This window comes from Phalacrocorax carbo, chromosome 6, assembly GCF_963921805.1.
Source record: "Phalacrocorax carbo chromosome 6, bPhaCar2.1, whole genome shotgun sequence".
In the NCBI taxonomy this organism is placed as follows: domain Eukaryota; kingdom Metazoa; phylum Chordata; class Aves; order Suliformes; family Phalacrocoracidae; genus Phalacrocorax; species Phalacrocorax carbo.
In genome coordinates, this window is record NC_087518.1 from 1708838 (window position 1) to 1725551 (window position 16714).

General features: G+C 44.6%; 1 protein-coding gene across 2 annotated transcripts in view; it reads right to left on the minus strand.

Annotated features, from left to right (window-relative positions):
• GRM7 (glutamate metabotropic receptor 7) overlaps positions 1–16714 on the minus strand; it is a 308776-nt gene that overhangs the window by 82274 nt on the left and 209788 nt on the right. For both annotated transcript variants that reach the window (XM_064453417.1, XM_064453416.1), the window contains exon 7: positions 13723–13862. In XM_064453417.1, the coding sequence (XP_064309487.1) occupies positions 13723–13862 (140 nt within the window). The remainder of the gene's footprint in view (positions 1–13722; positions 13863–16714) is intronic.

A 16714-nucleotide genomic window follows, 5' to 3' on the forward strand; every position in this document is an offset into this window, starting at 1 on the left:
GTTTTGCAAAAAAAAATTATTAGCTCTTTATGTTTGTTTATCTCTGCTTATGAACTAATAACTTCTATTTTTCTTTTATTTATGATTGTGGAAAAGGAATACATCTGCCAAATCTGATATATTACTTTCCAAACGGAAAGGGTAATAACTAGAGATGCACCAAATGGCATGTGTGTAACTTGGATAGCATTGATCTTGAAGTGCCTGCCAACTCAAAATGCTTTAGTTTATTTATCCTACTAATTCCCAAGCTGATTCAAAGACCAGCATTTGCTACTCAAATTATTTGGTTCCGGTTTTCCCTTTCTAAAGAATCAGCAGCAATGGTACAGTAATTTTCTCATCATGTCTAGAGCGCAGGGCATAATGATGCGCAGGCCAGGGAAGCAAGATGAAAGAAATACAAAATTCTGAGTGAAACTCAGTACCTAACTCATTTAGGCCTAATTGGATTGCTGCAGTGTTATTAATACTATTAAATTATCTTGCTCGGGTTATACCCAGTCAATTGGTCCCTAAAAGAACTGTAGATGGTACACAGAAAATTAGGGTTGGCTGATGGGACTTTAATTACACTGCACTTGGGGCCAGTCTTCCATCAACACCGCAGTCACGTGCTGCTGAAACCGAGCCGGGAGAGGAAGAGGGAAGCGATGCGGTGGCCGCGGGCACTCGCTGCAGGGGAGGGTGGCCAACGGCTGATGCTGGCAGCTGCTTCTGCTCCAAAAGCCGTGCAGGACACTGGCTTGGTCTGCACAGCACCGGCCCATCGCAGCAGGCAGACAGACAGAATGGAAAAACCCAGCGGCAGAGATTGAAATTGAAGATTGTTCCGTGGATTTAATATCTAAATTAATACTGACCCTCCAACCACACCCTGCCTAAAACAATAAAGGCATTGGTCTAGTTGAAATTCCACTGGAGTTCTGCAAAAAAAGTTCAGAGTTTGTTTTGTTTTTAAATTAACCTTGCAGACCTAAGGGATGTTGTATCTCATCACATTTTTGCATACTAAAGCAATAACACAACATTTTGCCTTCCGCCCCCCACCCTCCCCACCCCATCCCTTCCCACCTCTTTGAGAAGTAAAAGGACTGGAACCGGTATCTTATTCCCTGCAGTTGAGCACCCTAAATATTTAACTGTAAGACATACTCCCAGTTGTGCACCTTCCTTCCAGCGCCGTGAATTCTCCTCCCCGCAAATGGGGCAACGCGTTCAGTAAAATCATGCAGAGCCTCCCGGCGCGCTCCCCTCTTGCGGGGAACGTCTGGCAGCGGGGAGATGGGATTCGCCCCCGGGAGAGGGGGCACCGTGTGTAAAGCTCCCACGTCCTGAACGAACTCAAACCTCATGTAATGGTGATTGAGGAGAAAAGCCTGTACTGCCTTCTCCGGTTGTATTTTTGAGAGGAAAAGGGACCCCAGATCTGCTTTTGCAAAGGGAGGTTTGAGGCTGTTCTACCCTTCGCCAGCCAGTCTAAAGGACAGGCGTTGCAAGAGTGGAATAAAATATCTAATTATAGTTACCACTGGGAGCCAGATGCTCGGATGCTAATTTTAATGGTCAAATACATATCCTCCATGCCATTAAAAGGCGCAATTAACAAGTAAACAAGTTTGTTTCATGGGAATCATTTAACACGGCATTTTCATATAAAATGTACATTTTCAGATTAGTGGAAGAAGAAACAAATAAAAAAGGAAAGCAAAGCAAATAAAGGCTTCCCCTCAAGTTTTAAGAGCGGGCTAAAGACCCTTCACAGCTGTTTATTTGGGGCCATTATTGCCTATCACATGAACGATTAGCTTGAGACACATTAAAACGCACGCTGTATATCCGATATCATAGTCCTGCCACAAACCATGTCAATTTTCTACAGAAATCAGTATTCAGGGACATTTAAAGAGTGATTATTTTTGACCCAGTCAATACATGTTCTCTGTCAGTAACCTTTATGCTTTGCTTAAGTATTGGAAACTCAGACTGTTCACATGGTCCTGATGCGTGCAGAGCTTTTTAAATACCCTTTACGGGATTTCTTTCTCCCCTCTAAAGCAAACGGGCACAATATTATGCAATCGTCATAATTTCTACTCTACTCTCCTTGGCACTTATATCTGTATGGGAGCAAAATTTCATTTTGCAAAACACAGCTGGGTTATGTTTTGGACCTACAAAAATAGCTTTAAGCCAACAGTTCCCATATTTGTTAATGCAATACATTTAAAAAATTCACATGCAAATCCGATAAATAGAAGTAGAGACAAACAGGCAAGGTTTTGGCCGCTGTTACTAGTCACAGGACTAGCGGCGTGACTGGAGGACGCCAGCCCACACCCACTGTGGAGCTGAACTAAAATCTCCGGCAGGAAAAGCCCACAAGCCTGTAATCCTGCTCGCTACTCTGACTTCCAGGTTTTGCACATGGAAAGGGTGCCTCAATTCTCCAAACACGAACGTCTCAACAGAAACCACTGTGCATTTCATTCCGCCTCCGCACACAAGCGCAATCATAAAGCTTTTTTTGCTCTTTGCCTCAGGATGCGTCGCTGATTTGCACCTCCCGGGAAGATTTTGCTAGAAGAGCTTAACAACCAGCCCTCCGAGTGCCTCGCGGCGCAAAGCCCACCCTCTGCCTGCGGCCTCTCCCTGCGCGCCCCCGGCTGCATCCCGACCTCCGCAAGGGGAACCCCGGGCTCTCACGGAGGCCGGGACAGTAAACAGACACCCACCACCCCAGACAAACCACAAAAAGGAATCAGAAGTGGGTAAGAAAGGAGCCGTCAAAGAAAGAAATATGACAAGCGTCTCAGCGGGTGCCCCCCTGGGCTCCCTAGACGTGAACCTCCACGCTGCTGTCCGCTACCTCCAGGACAAAAGATTGCATTTATTTTGCAAACTTAAATGCGTTTGGTCTAGAAGCAGAAATTCAATTGCTGTTTTGCAGATACTTCTTAGATTCTTCCTCTTTTCCATGGCTTGCCGTCGCCTACCACGCTCCTCACACATCTCCGCGTACCTTCACCTGCAATTCATGGACTTAAACAGAGATAATATTTTTCACCAAACTTCCCGTGTCAGGACAAGGATGTGATGCCAGCGCAAAAGCTGGTCAGCATCTCCGTGCCACTGGAGATCGCCTGCAGGAGAAAGCAGCCCTCCCCCAGTGACCGTGGGTGGGAAAGCGGCTGCAACACAGGGTGAGAGCTAACGGGTGCCGCAGCTCTACAGCAGGAGTGACGGGGGGTCCTGGTGGGCTGAGGCAAGGAGAGACGGATGGAAAAGTTATGCAAAACCACAGCTGCAGACCAAGGTGGATCTAACTGGAAACCTCAGTTTTCTGCTGGGTTACCTGACGGGCGTTATGCAAAATGCCGAGTGTTGACGTGGTGCTGGACAAGGTGTTGCAACCCGCTTTCTACTCTCAGAGCAGTGGAAGAGTAGCTGCTTGCTGAGCGGAACAGTTTTGTTGCATGTGCAGTGTTTTTCTCTACATAGCTGGGTGAGCTCCTCCAAACACAACAAAGCACATCTGTCACTGAGACCTCCATTTTCAGTCATTAAAAGAAGAATATTACGCCCTCAACAACACACAAAACTGACATTATTACTCCTGCCAAAAGCAACCAAACCTGTTAATTATCCCTAAAATATCCCAACGAAATATTTGCTCTTGAATACATTTGCTGGCAAATATGTATTAGCCTTGCAAAAAAGGACCTAAGAAGTGATGTGTAGGGGCAAAAACATCAGCTATTTTAAAATTTTATTCTATTTCTTATGCTACTCATTCTCAGAGCATAAGTCTGCCTGCCCATGGGCTCAAGGACATTTAAGAGAACAACACAAGAGGAAGGAAATTCTGAAGTCATCAAGTCGTCTGCTACGTAATTTTTTCCCATTATAGCTTTTATGATCTCCTTACATTTCTGGTTTCTTCCTGTCTTTGAAAAGACATGTAATACATCTTAGATATTCTCTCAGCCTGGTTTCTCTTAGCATTTATATCCCTACAAACGTTTTACCTTGTGACATTCTCAGACCTGGAGGAAAATTATACCGATGCTCAGAGTTGCCAAAAGCTGATGTAGCTTAATTGACTTCGCTTTGCCTAAGGTAGCGCAGCTCGCACGGTATGCATTACCACCTAGGCAAAATGGGTCAATAACAGAGAGGAAACGACATTTCACGTCTTTAATTCCAAGTCCGAGCTAGTTTTCAGAGTGAGGTGTAAGATTTAACTATTGCCGCCCTCTTTTTATATAGTGAAAATCTATACAGAAAGCTCAACTCACTGAATAACCTTTCTTTTGTAAAAAAGAGACAGTTTTCATGATTTTCAAGATGGCAAGTAGCAGGCAGGTAAGGGCTCCACACTGCTCTGGCTCTTCTCTTTGTGCATTTTTTTCTAATTCTGAGGACGGCGGTGACCGACGGCTGCGGGTACTCGTTCTCCTGGATGGGTCTGTTACGCTGCTCACACCCAGCCTTATCAAAGCCTCCTAACGGTTGAATTCTCCAAGTTCCCTTCCCCATACCAAAAAAAGGCCACCCTGGCAGGCTTTCTGATTCACCTCAGGCCAGACCTTGCTGCGGGACCACTGCACGGCACTACCACCGGTACCAGCTGCCGCGGCGCACACGCAAGCTATTTGCCAGTGTCACACAGCCCTCAGGTTTCTGCTGCGTATATGCAGATGTCAACACCGTCAACGTCATGCTGCTCCCAAGATTTTCTGGTTGAATTTGGCATTACATGCTAACCACTTGGCACAAGCGTATTGAAGCACACCGAGACACACTCTTGAGATTCTCAGGATCACAATCTGCACTACCTGAGGCTTTTTTTCAGAGAAAGCACAAGTACCAACGGGATTATCTGCATTTATTGATGATTTGCAATGACTTCTTTAGCTGTCTGCTGCGGTACAGAAGCGCTGCTTGATTCACATGGTCACTTATCATGTATTTCGAGGTTGTGCCCTTATCTGAATAAAAATTATTTACAGTAGCTGTTTCTAAACCTAATGCATCAAAACCGTCTGTGGTGCTACAAACGACATCGGTTTTTTCCAAGAGCACCTACCAAGTCAGGCTGTAATCACAGCTCGTGAGCGGGACTTACGTGATTTCGGCCCCGCTGCCGTCAGTGTGCATTTTGGGGTCCTGATGGTGGACTAAGGAACTAGCATATTGCCATTCAGCAGGCCGGTGGTTTGAAAAATTCCCTTCTATTTGGCTGAAAGTTAATTCTGCAAGTTAAGATAATTAAAGGTGTTCATGATGGCTGTGGTTGACACGAGCAATGAAAGACTGCAGAATCTAATGACAGAACAAAATAAACGTCTGTTATTACAGTACACATTATAGCTATTGACACATTGGGCACGGTAACTCACGAGCCAAAACTTGCAATTGGCATGGGTTTTAGAACCACACCGACATAATTGCTCACCTTTAAATTTCTAACTGGAGTGCATATAATTTGACTGATGGCTAACGGAGACCAAGCCCAGAAAGGCCCGGCTCTGGCAAAGAGCTTCGCAAACAGGCTGCAGACCTTTCTGGAAGGACTTTGCACGTAGCAGTGTTTGTGCTGTGGGATAACCCCCAAAGAGGGGGGACCCGCGGCCCCTCCAGTGAGACCGTCACCATGCGGCACCCAGCGACACTGAGAAGTGGGTGGGGGAGCAGAAGATGCAGAGTGTCAGGAACAGGAGAGAGGGGCTTCGGGTAGGCTTAATTCATCTCAGCGGAGTGTAAATGCCTGAAGAAGCAGCTCACAACTTTTTTTTTAAACTAAAACTAGTTATTTTGGGGCAGAATAACATTTAAGAAGCGCCTTGAGAGGATAAGGAATGCCATTGCACTTGGGCGCAGCCCCAGCTGAGGACGGGGGCAGCACAGGCTGAGCAGCATTTCCATGGGAAAGAAATAGCCCGGATTAAGTTACTTTCTGAAAATGTCAACGAGGCAACCGTGGCTAAAATAATTCATATTCGTTCAGCTATCAGAAACCCAGTTAATTCTGGATACAACTACATCTCCGTGTACGCCAATATGCTGTAAAGTACAGCTCATTAAATCTAAGGGTTTAGCCAATTTCATTAAAAATGTAAACGGCGGTAATTTTCAACAAGTGGCTGCATCAGCTGAAAGCTCAAGGTTCTGCACCAACATATGAAAACAAAAACATACCGATCATGCTTAATACTTAAAATCTTAATTTTAAATAACACCCTGACCTCATTTGCTGAATTTGTTTAACGAGACTGTCTAACACCTGAATAATGCATGACTCCTGTCAACCCATCAACTCACAAGATTTCAGGCTCCAGGTTGTAATATAGATGTATTATCTTTGTACCAGCTACTCATTACAGTCTGTAACAGGAATAGGAAATGACACTACAAGGGCCAATTTATGTGACAATAACTGAAATGAGAAAGGAAATTGATACCAATTTTTATCTATCTTGATGTAATCTTTGAACCATGATTTTGAGCTTACTCAGACGGGGTAAATCAACAGAAACCATAAGGATTATATATTGCAAAGGTCTGTTTACGTGTATACATCCATCCATACACATATAAAGGCATGTAAACATGCACTTTTTAATATATATTTGCAAATAGGGGTTTTGTGATTATACATTATATGCATATGGGAGCTAGACCTGATAACGCTACCAATAATTGTGCTTGCAGTTACGCACAGCTTCACTAAGGTGAAATTGCTTAAGCTGAAATTTTCTGAGTTGAGAAATGTAAAATTTGTATTTTTGACTTTCAGAAAAAAATAGTTCCAAATACTAGGTTAAATATGTTCTTTTAAAAGTGTCTAAAAATCCCCCAAACAGCCCTACGGTCATTGTGGTGAAATTCTCTCACCCCTTGCTCTTTGAAGCAAAGACGTCTAATTGGCCAGACATGTGCCCTTTTGCTCTCCTTCCACCTGAAACCGGGGAAATCCCAGGTTCTCAACAAACTGAAATTTGCATATGCTCCAGAAAGACTTCCTTTTTGCTGCAATATATTCCAAAAAGAATCCATCTGCTCTGAACATGCCCCATCCCCATCCCACCCCCCCAAAAAAACCCCCCAAACCAAAAACCAAGAAATCAAACCAAACCCCAACAACAAAACCAAAAAAAAAATATGAACGGAAATAAATTTGAACACATGGTTTTCAAAAAATGCTGTCTGTTGGCCAGATATTCCCGAGCATCAGACTTTGCTGAATAGTTGCTTGGATCTAATTAGCAATTAGCCATTCTGAATATTTTACCAAAAAAATTCAGGTGCATATAGATCTCTTGCAGAAGGTTAGGTTTTTGATTACTCTTTTCATTAGCTTGCTATTCATAATTTTACTTCCAAATTCTGTAACAGAGATGTTTATGGCATGTAAATAGGTTAGTCTGAGCCCAGACAGACTCAATAGGTGTTGAAGCGTGCAGCAATGGCTCCCCATCCTCTGTGGGTGACAGCTGACCCTCAAGCCATACGCGCTTGTCTGCTCCAAGGCCCGAGACTAAGGCACAGGAATGTTACTTTTTGTAAAGTAAGGCTTGTTTTCCATTTTTTATGTTCCTCTAAAATACTTGCCGAAACCTACAGTGAAGAAAACAACGCAATACAGCCATTTCCCCAAGGAGGAGGGAGTTATTAATAAGTACACTGCGACTTCCTTCGCACTGTATAACACGAGCTAGGATTTATAAGGGGAGTTAGAGCTCCGTAACGTACGTGTTTACGGAACCATATTGATAATTATCAATACTATTAGTCTTCGAAGCACTTGTTTAGAAAGATTGCAGCGATATATCACTTATTGCTGGAGGAAATTCATAAAAGCGTAAGGAATTGCTCAGCAGCCAGCCTTCCCGACTCTGCATGCAAAAGGCCCCGTTCAACCGGCAGTCATGTTTCAAGCTGTACGCTGCTTCATGAGACTACATTTACAATTCAAGGGTGCATCTATAAAAAAATACAGATTTTTTTTATCTCTACACATAGTATGTTTAGGCATTTTTAATATGTATTTGTTTCTGTTTGCAAACAAATTAATCAGAGAAACATTTTAATTTTATCTGGAGCTCACAGTTAATCCTGCCTGATGCTTTGGAAGCGAAGCAAGTTTCAAGTAAGAGCTACTTGATATCTCTACGGTGTAATAATGGACAGGACATCTTGTTTTCCCTGCACAGTCGAGGATACACCTTCTTCAGCCATCCTGAAAATGTGCTGCAGTGTCTGATCAGCACCTGAGTGCCCAGCGGCACCTTTACGAGCCATAACACCGATCTGGAAGAGCGCACTTGACAAGTTGGAGATGCTGATGCAATTAAAACAACATGATGCACCCTATGCAGACACTAATAGGCTAGAAGTACAGCATTAATTAGACAATCAAACTGAAAAAAACACCATTAGCTTGCTCTAGGAAGATACCCCTCTCTAACTGCAAATAAATACGTCTCCTGTTGCCACTTCACTACTCACCAAGACAAGAGTGAAGGTGAAACAGGGCACCACATCCACCAGCATGCTGCAGGTTGTGGAGGGATGGTATGAGATGGACACCACACCTCAGCTGGGTGTTCCACCACATGACAGAGGCGAAAGCATTTCCCCCATGGAAAGTATCCTTCCTGGTAATTAGTCAAGACCCCTAGCCCATCACATGGGATCTCAATACCCCACCAACTCATTTGTTGCTAGATCACAGAAGGCAGCTAGTGTCCGTATGCAAGAGCCCGACAGGTCTCTCCAGCTGGCTCAGAGCTCAGCCTCGGTGGTGCCGACACATCCAAACCAGGACCAAGCCACCCAACTGAAAGCTGTAAACGAGCTCAGCCTTTTAATGACCCCAAAAGCTTGTCAGTATGAAATAGGAAACAGGAAAATGGGGTAGAAAAGCCAAAGGGTTGGCTTTTTAGTGAAATGCAAGCCTGCCGCTCACTTCAGCAATACAAGAGATTGAACTGGTATGCCTACTTGTCCAAATCCAAGAGCAGTCTACTTACTGGGCACCACTTTTGCGTAAATCACATTTTTAACAAAAATTATTAACAGCAAGACTAGCTTTAGTTTACATTCTCTGTAACTATTGGAAATTTCTAAATTTTGCTATCGTTTTAGAAGAAATTTTGAAAGAAGAGGAACATATGCGTGTTCTGTCTGCCCATCCATCTGTCTGTACCAACTTCCTTCCTATAACTTTTAAACTTGCTGGCCAATTTGAAGCACATTTGCTACAAGCAGAGATTTTGGAAGGATGTTTCTGTGGGACTGGTAAAACTCAGTGGATAGTTAGAAGAAAGATCCATCAACCCCGGGCAGCGCTTGCACCCTTTTGGTTCCGTGAGCCAGCCAACCAGCTGGCACAGGTGCAATTCAAAGACAGCCACCATACAGGCTGTTGCTTGCACAACAAATGATACAGGGGTGTGGGAGGGAGTTCACGTCCTGCAGGGGAACTGTGGAGACAGCTATGGGATGGATTCACAGGGAACGTGATGGAGAATGCTGCTGGGATAGGGTATGCAGAAGACAAATCCCTGGAAAAATAAGATTGAACAATTTCACAGGGGTTGTTTTCTTTATTTTAGGATTTTGACAGTTCAGGGATGCTTGCAGAGGTTTGGATGTGAAAACATAATAAACGTGGGACCTGTTGAGTTAAGTCTGTGTAGCGAAAGAGAAGCAATATCATGGAATTTCCCATGAGAACCTGCAGTTCCTTTAGGAGTGATCAATTTCTTCCTCCTCCAGGCACATCAGTTCCTCCAGGAGGGATGCATTTCTCTTATTTTTTCAGGCACTTCAAAGCACTGGAAGCCACATTCATAGAAGCCAGGCACGTATCGGAGCTGGTCAGCCAGTTCCTCGCATTCCTACAGTGCCTCCTATCGAGCAACATCAAAGTGCTTTACAGAGACTGACAAATAAAGGCACACATGTCAAAAAGACATCTACTGTTATTGGATCTATGATATATACGGGGTAAAACAGAGCCTAGAGAGTTAATTATCTTTCTAATATTCAAAGTGAAACATCAGACATGCAAGTTCTACCTTGTCTCCTGGCTACTCTGCTTTCATGCTTAACCCACCGTCATCCTCACTATTTCCTATTACTTGAACAGCACAAGTGTTAGAGATCTAGGTATTGCTAAAGTAAAAAAGGAAAAAAAAAAACCCCAAACAAACAAAAAAGCGCCCCACAAACCAACCAAAAAAAACCACCAAAAAGTTACCCCTTTGAAAAGCAAAACAAGCAAAAACCAGCTGGTACATCGCACACCTTCCTTTCCCCAGGGTAGATATCCTCCTTTTCGCCACTAGGGCTTTTCGCTTTTGAAACCCATCATTAAAGCTAAATACAGTCAAAATAGTTCTCCTCATAATGATGCAACTGCCTTGTAATACATGAGTGTACCCTCAGCACTAGCACAGTAAAACACGACCCTGGTTTCAGATGCTAATATTACTGCGGCCAACGGTTTTATTGTCTAATTGCATTAGCTGTGTCTTTGCTGTTCAACAGGCTGTGGGGTCATGATGCTGGATTTCAATAGGGATGCAGCTGGCCAAATTTCTGACCCTATAATTCAGGGCAAAGCATTTCAAACTATAAATATTGCATCCTAAATCTGCATGCAGGGGGCTGGAAAGGGGCTGACAGAGCTTGACATAATCCTCATAAAAGAGAGGGAGGCAGGAGGTGCTCTTCCATGACCTCTTATGGGAGGCGGGTGGGCATCTTGTAATCACAACTTCGCTGCAGGGAGAACAAAGCACTGCAACAGTTTTTCGTGGAATACTGGCCAAGCCATTTAAAATTAGACATCTGCTCATTTTATACTTGCGTAGATATCTGTGAAATACAGCCAAAATTGTTACTAAATCATATACTGGGCACTAGGAAAAGCTGTGCTAGGTTGCTTGACATCAAGCAAGCAAAAGAAAGTTTGGCAATTATACCATCCTTACATAAAAACTACAGTTACGTGCCAGGTTTGCTGCAGTGAAAAGTCATGAAATATATTCTTGGTTATCGACCAAATTCTGACCTCGGATACAGAAATGTAAATCCAGGATGAGTCAACTGCACTCAGAGGAGACACTTCACATATAAACTTGCTGAAGGGTGAGCAGAGGCTGGCTCCTGTGCGTGTAGGGAGCCGACATTTGCCTTTACTGAACGCTTCTGCCAGACATAAAAAAGCAGAGGTGATACAGAGGTGCGGAGGCGCAATCAGGACTGAAAGAAATATACAGTCAGTCTCAGGTATTTTGTAAAACCAGATTTATAAATTCATGACGGCAAAAAGAAGAAAAACCTGATATAGCACAGTTTAAGACTTGCAAATGCATCGTTAAAGATCTCTTCTGTCTAATCTGAATGGGAAGGTGACATACATCACCGTCGATTAGACCGACGACAGACTGAACTTCCAGGGAAATACAACGGCAAAATGTTCTTGCTCCTTCTTTGAATGAGGACAATGATAAAGAAGGAAATCTTTACTCACCTCTGATGGTCTTCGGCACTTATTTACCCACCTCCTTTGAGATGTGGAGGGTCCTTACCATTACGGCCTGCATGGTAGGGCAGAACAACTTTTCTCTTTTGTAATTGAGGAAATTCAGGCACGCAGAACTAAACGAGACTGCCCAAGATGACAAGTCTCTTGGAAAACAAAGCATCGCTTCAGCATTTTCTAAATTAAAATTAGCACTCTCATCAAACATCCTTTCTCTTGTTTCCCCTCTTGCGTTGGTATTAAAGAAATAAGAATTGGGAAAATATAACCTGAAGTGTTAACTCCACAGTAATTACTGAAGACAAACCGTAGCCTTTGGCAGTTTTTCCTGGGATGTATTTAACTGTAGCTATTACTTTGGGTGGTTATTTTAGGGTATCCTTGACTTCTCTAAACTCCATCATTTTCTTTATTATTGTAAGAAAATACAAACAGGAACTATCACAGCAATGCTAATCCTGTGTGAGAAAGTAGGACTCGTGAGTAGAAAAGAAGTTACTGAGAGAATCTCAACTACTGATGTAACCCTGTAGCCATGAGGATGTGAGGGTGAAGAAAGTGTGCTTTTTATGGAAACATTTAACACAACAACAGGAATATAAATCAAGCTCCATTAATTTAGCTTTAAATTTTAATGAATCAGGATGTGTAGTTTATATAAAGAAGGATTTACTTAATAAAATATTAATATTTTTGCTAAAAGAACTGCAAATTGCAAGTTAATATAGTTTCCCTTAAATAGAACATCAAAAGTTGAAAAACACTGAAATAGTCCATGCAGCAAAGCGAAACGAGCCAAAATTCAAGAAGAGCAAAATATTGTGGTCAGTCTCAACGACTAGACCATTGGTAATCCCCATTAATGACTTCATTTAACAAGAGACACAAAAACATTAAAAATAAAAAGAGGAAGGCTCCTGTGTTTGGTTACACTCCAAATGACAGTGGTACGCTCTGCCTAGGTAGCCCACGGCTTGCATCCGAGCTAGGGAGCTGCATCGGTGCAATGGTAGCTCAGATCTCCCCGCAATTAACGGGTCTCACCCCCCAAGTGCAGCTAACGTCATGCCGGGTCCACACACAGAGACCTGAGGCACAAGCCACCGTTGCTGTGACCGCACGCTGCATGGCAGGTATGTCCTGGCCACCTCTCAGCGTCTGTCAGCACCGGACCATGCTCGCACAGCCTTCCCTTTCACCCTGCACGCTATTTTCAAAGCAAATCTGGCAGCAGAGGCAAGGAAGGAGCCGTAACACAGCAAGGATGGACGATGCCAGGAGAGGGAGCTGGTATAACCTCATGTGGGAACTTTGACTAGAGAGAAGAAAACGCTTTTGTAGCAACTGGCATTTCACTTCAGGAATAGCTTTGGTTTTATTCAGGCTCTGTTGCTGAAGAGCCGTCAAACTGAACTGAGAGCACTGTCTTTGTGCTTTAATAACGATCTACAAGGAGTCAAATAACTGTAAGGTTAAACCTGTGCTATTTCTCCATGTGTTTGAGGCTCAAGCAACTTGCACAAAGTCAAGCAAGAAGCCTGAACCCAGATCTCCAGAGACCTGTCACAGACCATCCCTGTACAGATGAAGCTGACACAAAAGTCTCCAGCTTTCTCAGCCTCCAGTCATGTTTTTTTTTTCATCTGGGAAACATCAAAGTGTCTTGGGGGTCTTTGATCACATGCTCTTACGTGCCTGTTTTTCTTTAGGCGTCATTACAAAAAGGCCACCTCATTCATATGGATATCTTTGCTACGTGCTTAAAAGTAACACCGGAAAAGTGAGTCACTCAAAAAACATTTAGTTTCAGCTTTCCTAAAACTAGAAAAACTGAAGAGCATCTGCAAATGAAAGCCCGTTGGTTTCAAACTAAAATGCATTACTGCTTCGTTTTCCAAGTTGGCAACCAGGCACTTCAGACACTCATAAATAATAAATTTGCATCATCACCTAATGTCTCTATAATTCTGAGGAGCTTTGATACTCAGGGTACAGAGAAAAGGTTGCAGGACAGAGTAAAAGAAGGTAACATGCAAAAAGCCCAAAAGCATTATGTAGCTATGAAGAAATAGTAAAGATCCCTATTGCTTTTTGTAGGATAAAAAACCCCCTCATTTAGTGACTGTGCCTGACAAAAAAGAGCAAGCAAAGAATAATAGACTCACGTTGAGCTGGAGGTCGTCTGTCCACTGGCCGACGAGGCGGTAGCCCGGGGTGCTGGTGTTGGTGGTGTGGTACTGGAAGATGTCATAGCGCCCCGGTGCATCGCCATTTTTGTTGAACATCACTGGAGTGCCAGCACTGCCTGGGGGAAGAAAACAAGACAAAATCCAACCAACCAACCAACAAAAGCCAATCTTTACAGTATCTATTTTATTTAGTCACAGCTGAGAGCTTTTGGACTCGCAATGCATTTCAGGAAAGGTTGTCTATCAACCCAGCCATCTAAAACCATGCTTTAGGACACAGTGGCATCATCCTAGACCTCTTCCAGAGATTAATTATCACTGCCCTCACCTACTGACTAAAAATAAAATGAAGCAAAACTACATCAGCCTTACTTCACTCTAGCTTTGCACAAAGCGAGAAATATCAGAAGGCTTTTCTTCCTGCCCTCCAGCCTCCCTCCCATCTCTCTTTCCTCAGGGAGTTCTTTAGTGAAAATCACTCCTGTGAATGGAGCCTCTAAATGATTTTTTTCTCCCAGAAAATGTTCCATCTGCTTCTGAGAGATACTGCTGTCAGAAGTCAGCCCAGGTCTAGTGAATCTTGACTAGCATCCAGAAATAGCTTCCTCCTCCACAATATGTTCTTATTCCTGTAATCAGCATGCAGTTGGGATGGAAAAGAACAGGCTAAGCTATAGGAAGACTGTTCCTTGTGTACTCCCTTCATTTAGGCTCTATGACACCGACACAGACTCAAAGGTATCTCAGTCAGGAACAGTTCAGGAGCAGGAACCCAAATTAACTTTATTTGCCGTGTACTAAGGTGACTAACATCGGTAAAGAAGTGCAGGGCAAGCAACGTGGCAAGCACAGCCCTGGCACCCTTCCTTTGCGCCTGGTGCTGAGCAAAGCCAGCACTGATAGCTGAGCGATGGGCCAGATGATTCCTGATCCTCAGGCGAGATCTCACCACAACATCTGCATTGTAATTACCATGGCATTTGATGTGAACCCTTTCTTAGATGAGAATTCAAACCAGCACTGCATTTCCTCAGATCTCTAGGTGAAAACTTCAAGGGTGACATTTATTTCAAGACATATTAAAATAGGTTTCAATAGGGAAGAGTAATATTGTGTCAAGATTGAAGATTATGACAATACTCCAGCATATCTATATTCAAAGCTTCCTCTTCCTGCATAACTTTTTTTTCCCTAAAGCGATGAAAAAAAGTCTTTCCTGTTGTAGCATTGAACTTTAAGATTATGGTTTTCTTCACAATTCCCATTCTTCATTGAATTCCAGTGAGTGAAAAAAGATATGAAGGAGTGAATTAGCATAGTTTCCATTCTAACCCTAGTAAATTGTTTCCTGTCTATCCTACAGTCCTCTGAGATCAGATACAGATTCAGTTCAAAGGCTGGTACAGAAAATCTTCCACTGAAATCTCCCTTCACTGGTTGCTTATGAGCATTAGGCAGATATTTATAGCATCATAGAATTGCTTAGGTTGGAAAAGACCTTTAAGATCATTGACTCCAACCATCAACCCAACGCTGCCAGGTCCATCACTAAACCATGTCCCTCAGCACCACATCTACAGCTCTTTTAAATACCCCCAGGGACTGACACATTACCACCTCTCTGGGCAGCCTGTTCCAGTGCTTGACAACCATTTTGCTGAAGAAATTTTTCCTAATACCCAACCTAAACCTCCCCTGACGCAGCCTGAGGCCGTTCCCTCTCGTCCTGTCACTGGTGACTTGGGAGCAGAGACCAGCCCCCCCCTCACTCCAGCCCCTCTCAGGCAGCTGCAGAGAGCGAGAAGGGCTCCCCTCAGCCCCCCCTTCTCCAGGCTAAACCCCCCCAGCCCCCTCAGCCACCCCCCAGCACACTTGTGCTCCAGACCCTGCCCCAGCCCCGCTGCCCTTCTCTGGACACGCTCCAGCCCCTCCAGGCCCTTCTTGTCCCGAGGGGCCCAAACCTGAGCCCAGCATTCGAGGTGGGGCCTCCCCAGGGCCGAGCACAGGGGCCCCATCCCTGCCCGGCCCCTGCTGGCCACACCAGTGCTGACACAAGCCCGGGGGCTGGTGGCCTCCTTGGCCACCCGGGCACTGCTGGCTCATGCCCAGCCGGCTGTCAGCCAGCACCCCCAGGGCCTTCTCCGCCGGGCACTTCCCAGCCCCTCTGCCCCAGGCCTGAGGCGTTGCCTGGGGTTGGTGTGACCCAAGGGCAGGACCCGGCACTGGGCCTTGTTAAACCTCACACAGCTGGCCTCGGCCCATCGATCCAGCCTGTCCAGGCCCCTCTGCAGAGCCTTCCTGCCCTCCAGCAGATCGACACTCCTGCCCAGCTCGGTGTCATCTGCAGACTCACTGAGGGTGCACTCGATCCTTTTGTCCAGATTGTTGGTAAAGATATTAAACAGAGCTGGCCCCGACGCTGAGCCCTGGGGAACACCACTTGTGACCAGCTGTGAACTGGATTTAGCTCCGTTCACCACAACTCTCTGGGCTCGGCCACCAGCCAGATTTTTCCCCAGCGAAGAGTACGCCCATCCAAGCCATGAGCAGCCAGTTTCTCTAGGAGAATGCTGTGGGAAACAGTGTCAAAGGCTTTACTAAAGTCTAGGCAGGCAACATCCACAGGCTTTCCCTCATCCACTGGGTGGGTCACCTGGTCACAGGAGATCGGGTGGATCAGGCAGGACCTGCCCTTCATAAATCCATGCTGGCTGGGCCCGATCCCCTGGTTGTCCTGTATGTGCCACCTGATAGCAGTCAAGATGAACCACTCCATAATCTTCCCAGGCACTAAGGTTAGGCTGACAGGCCTGTAGTTCCCTGCAACTGGAAGGATAGAGGAGAACATGACTTGTGCTCTTGATCCCTTAACTGGTCATCCCAAGGCCCTGAAGTCTCTCTTGATTGCCCTCGGACTTCTTGTTGCAGCTTCATCGCTGCCTACCTCAAAAATCAATAATGGATAATA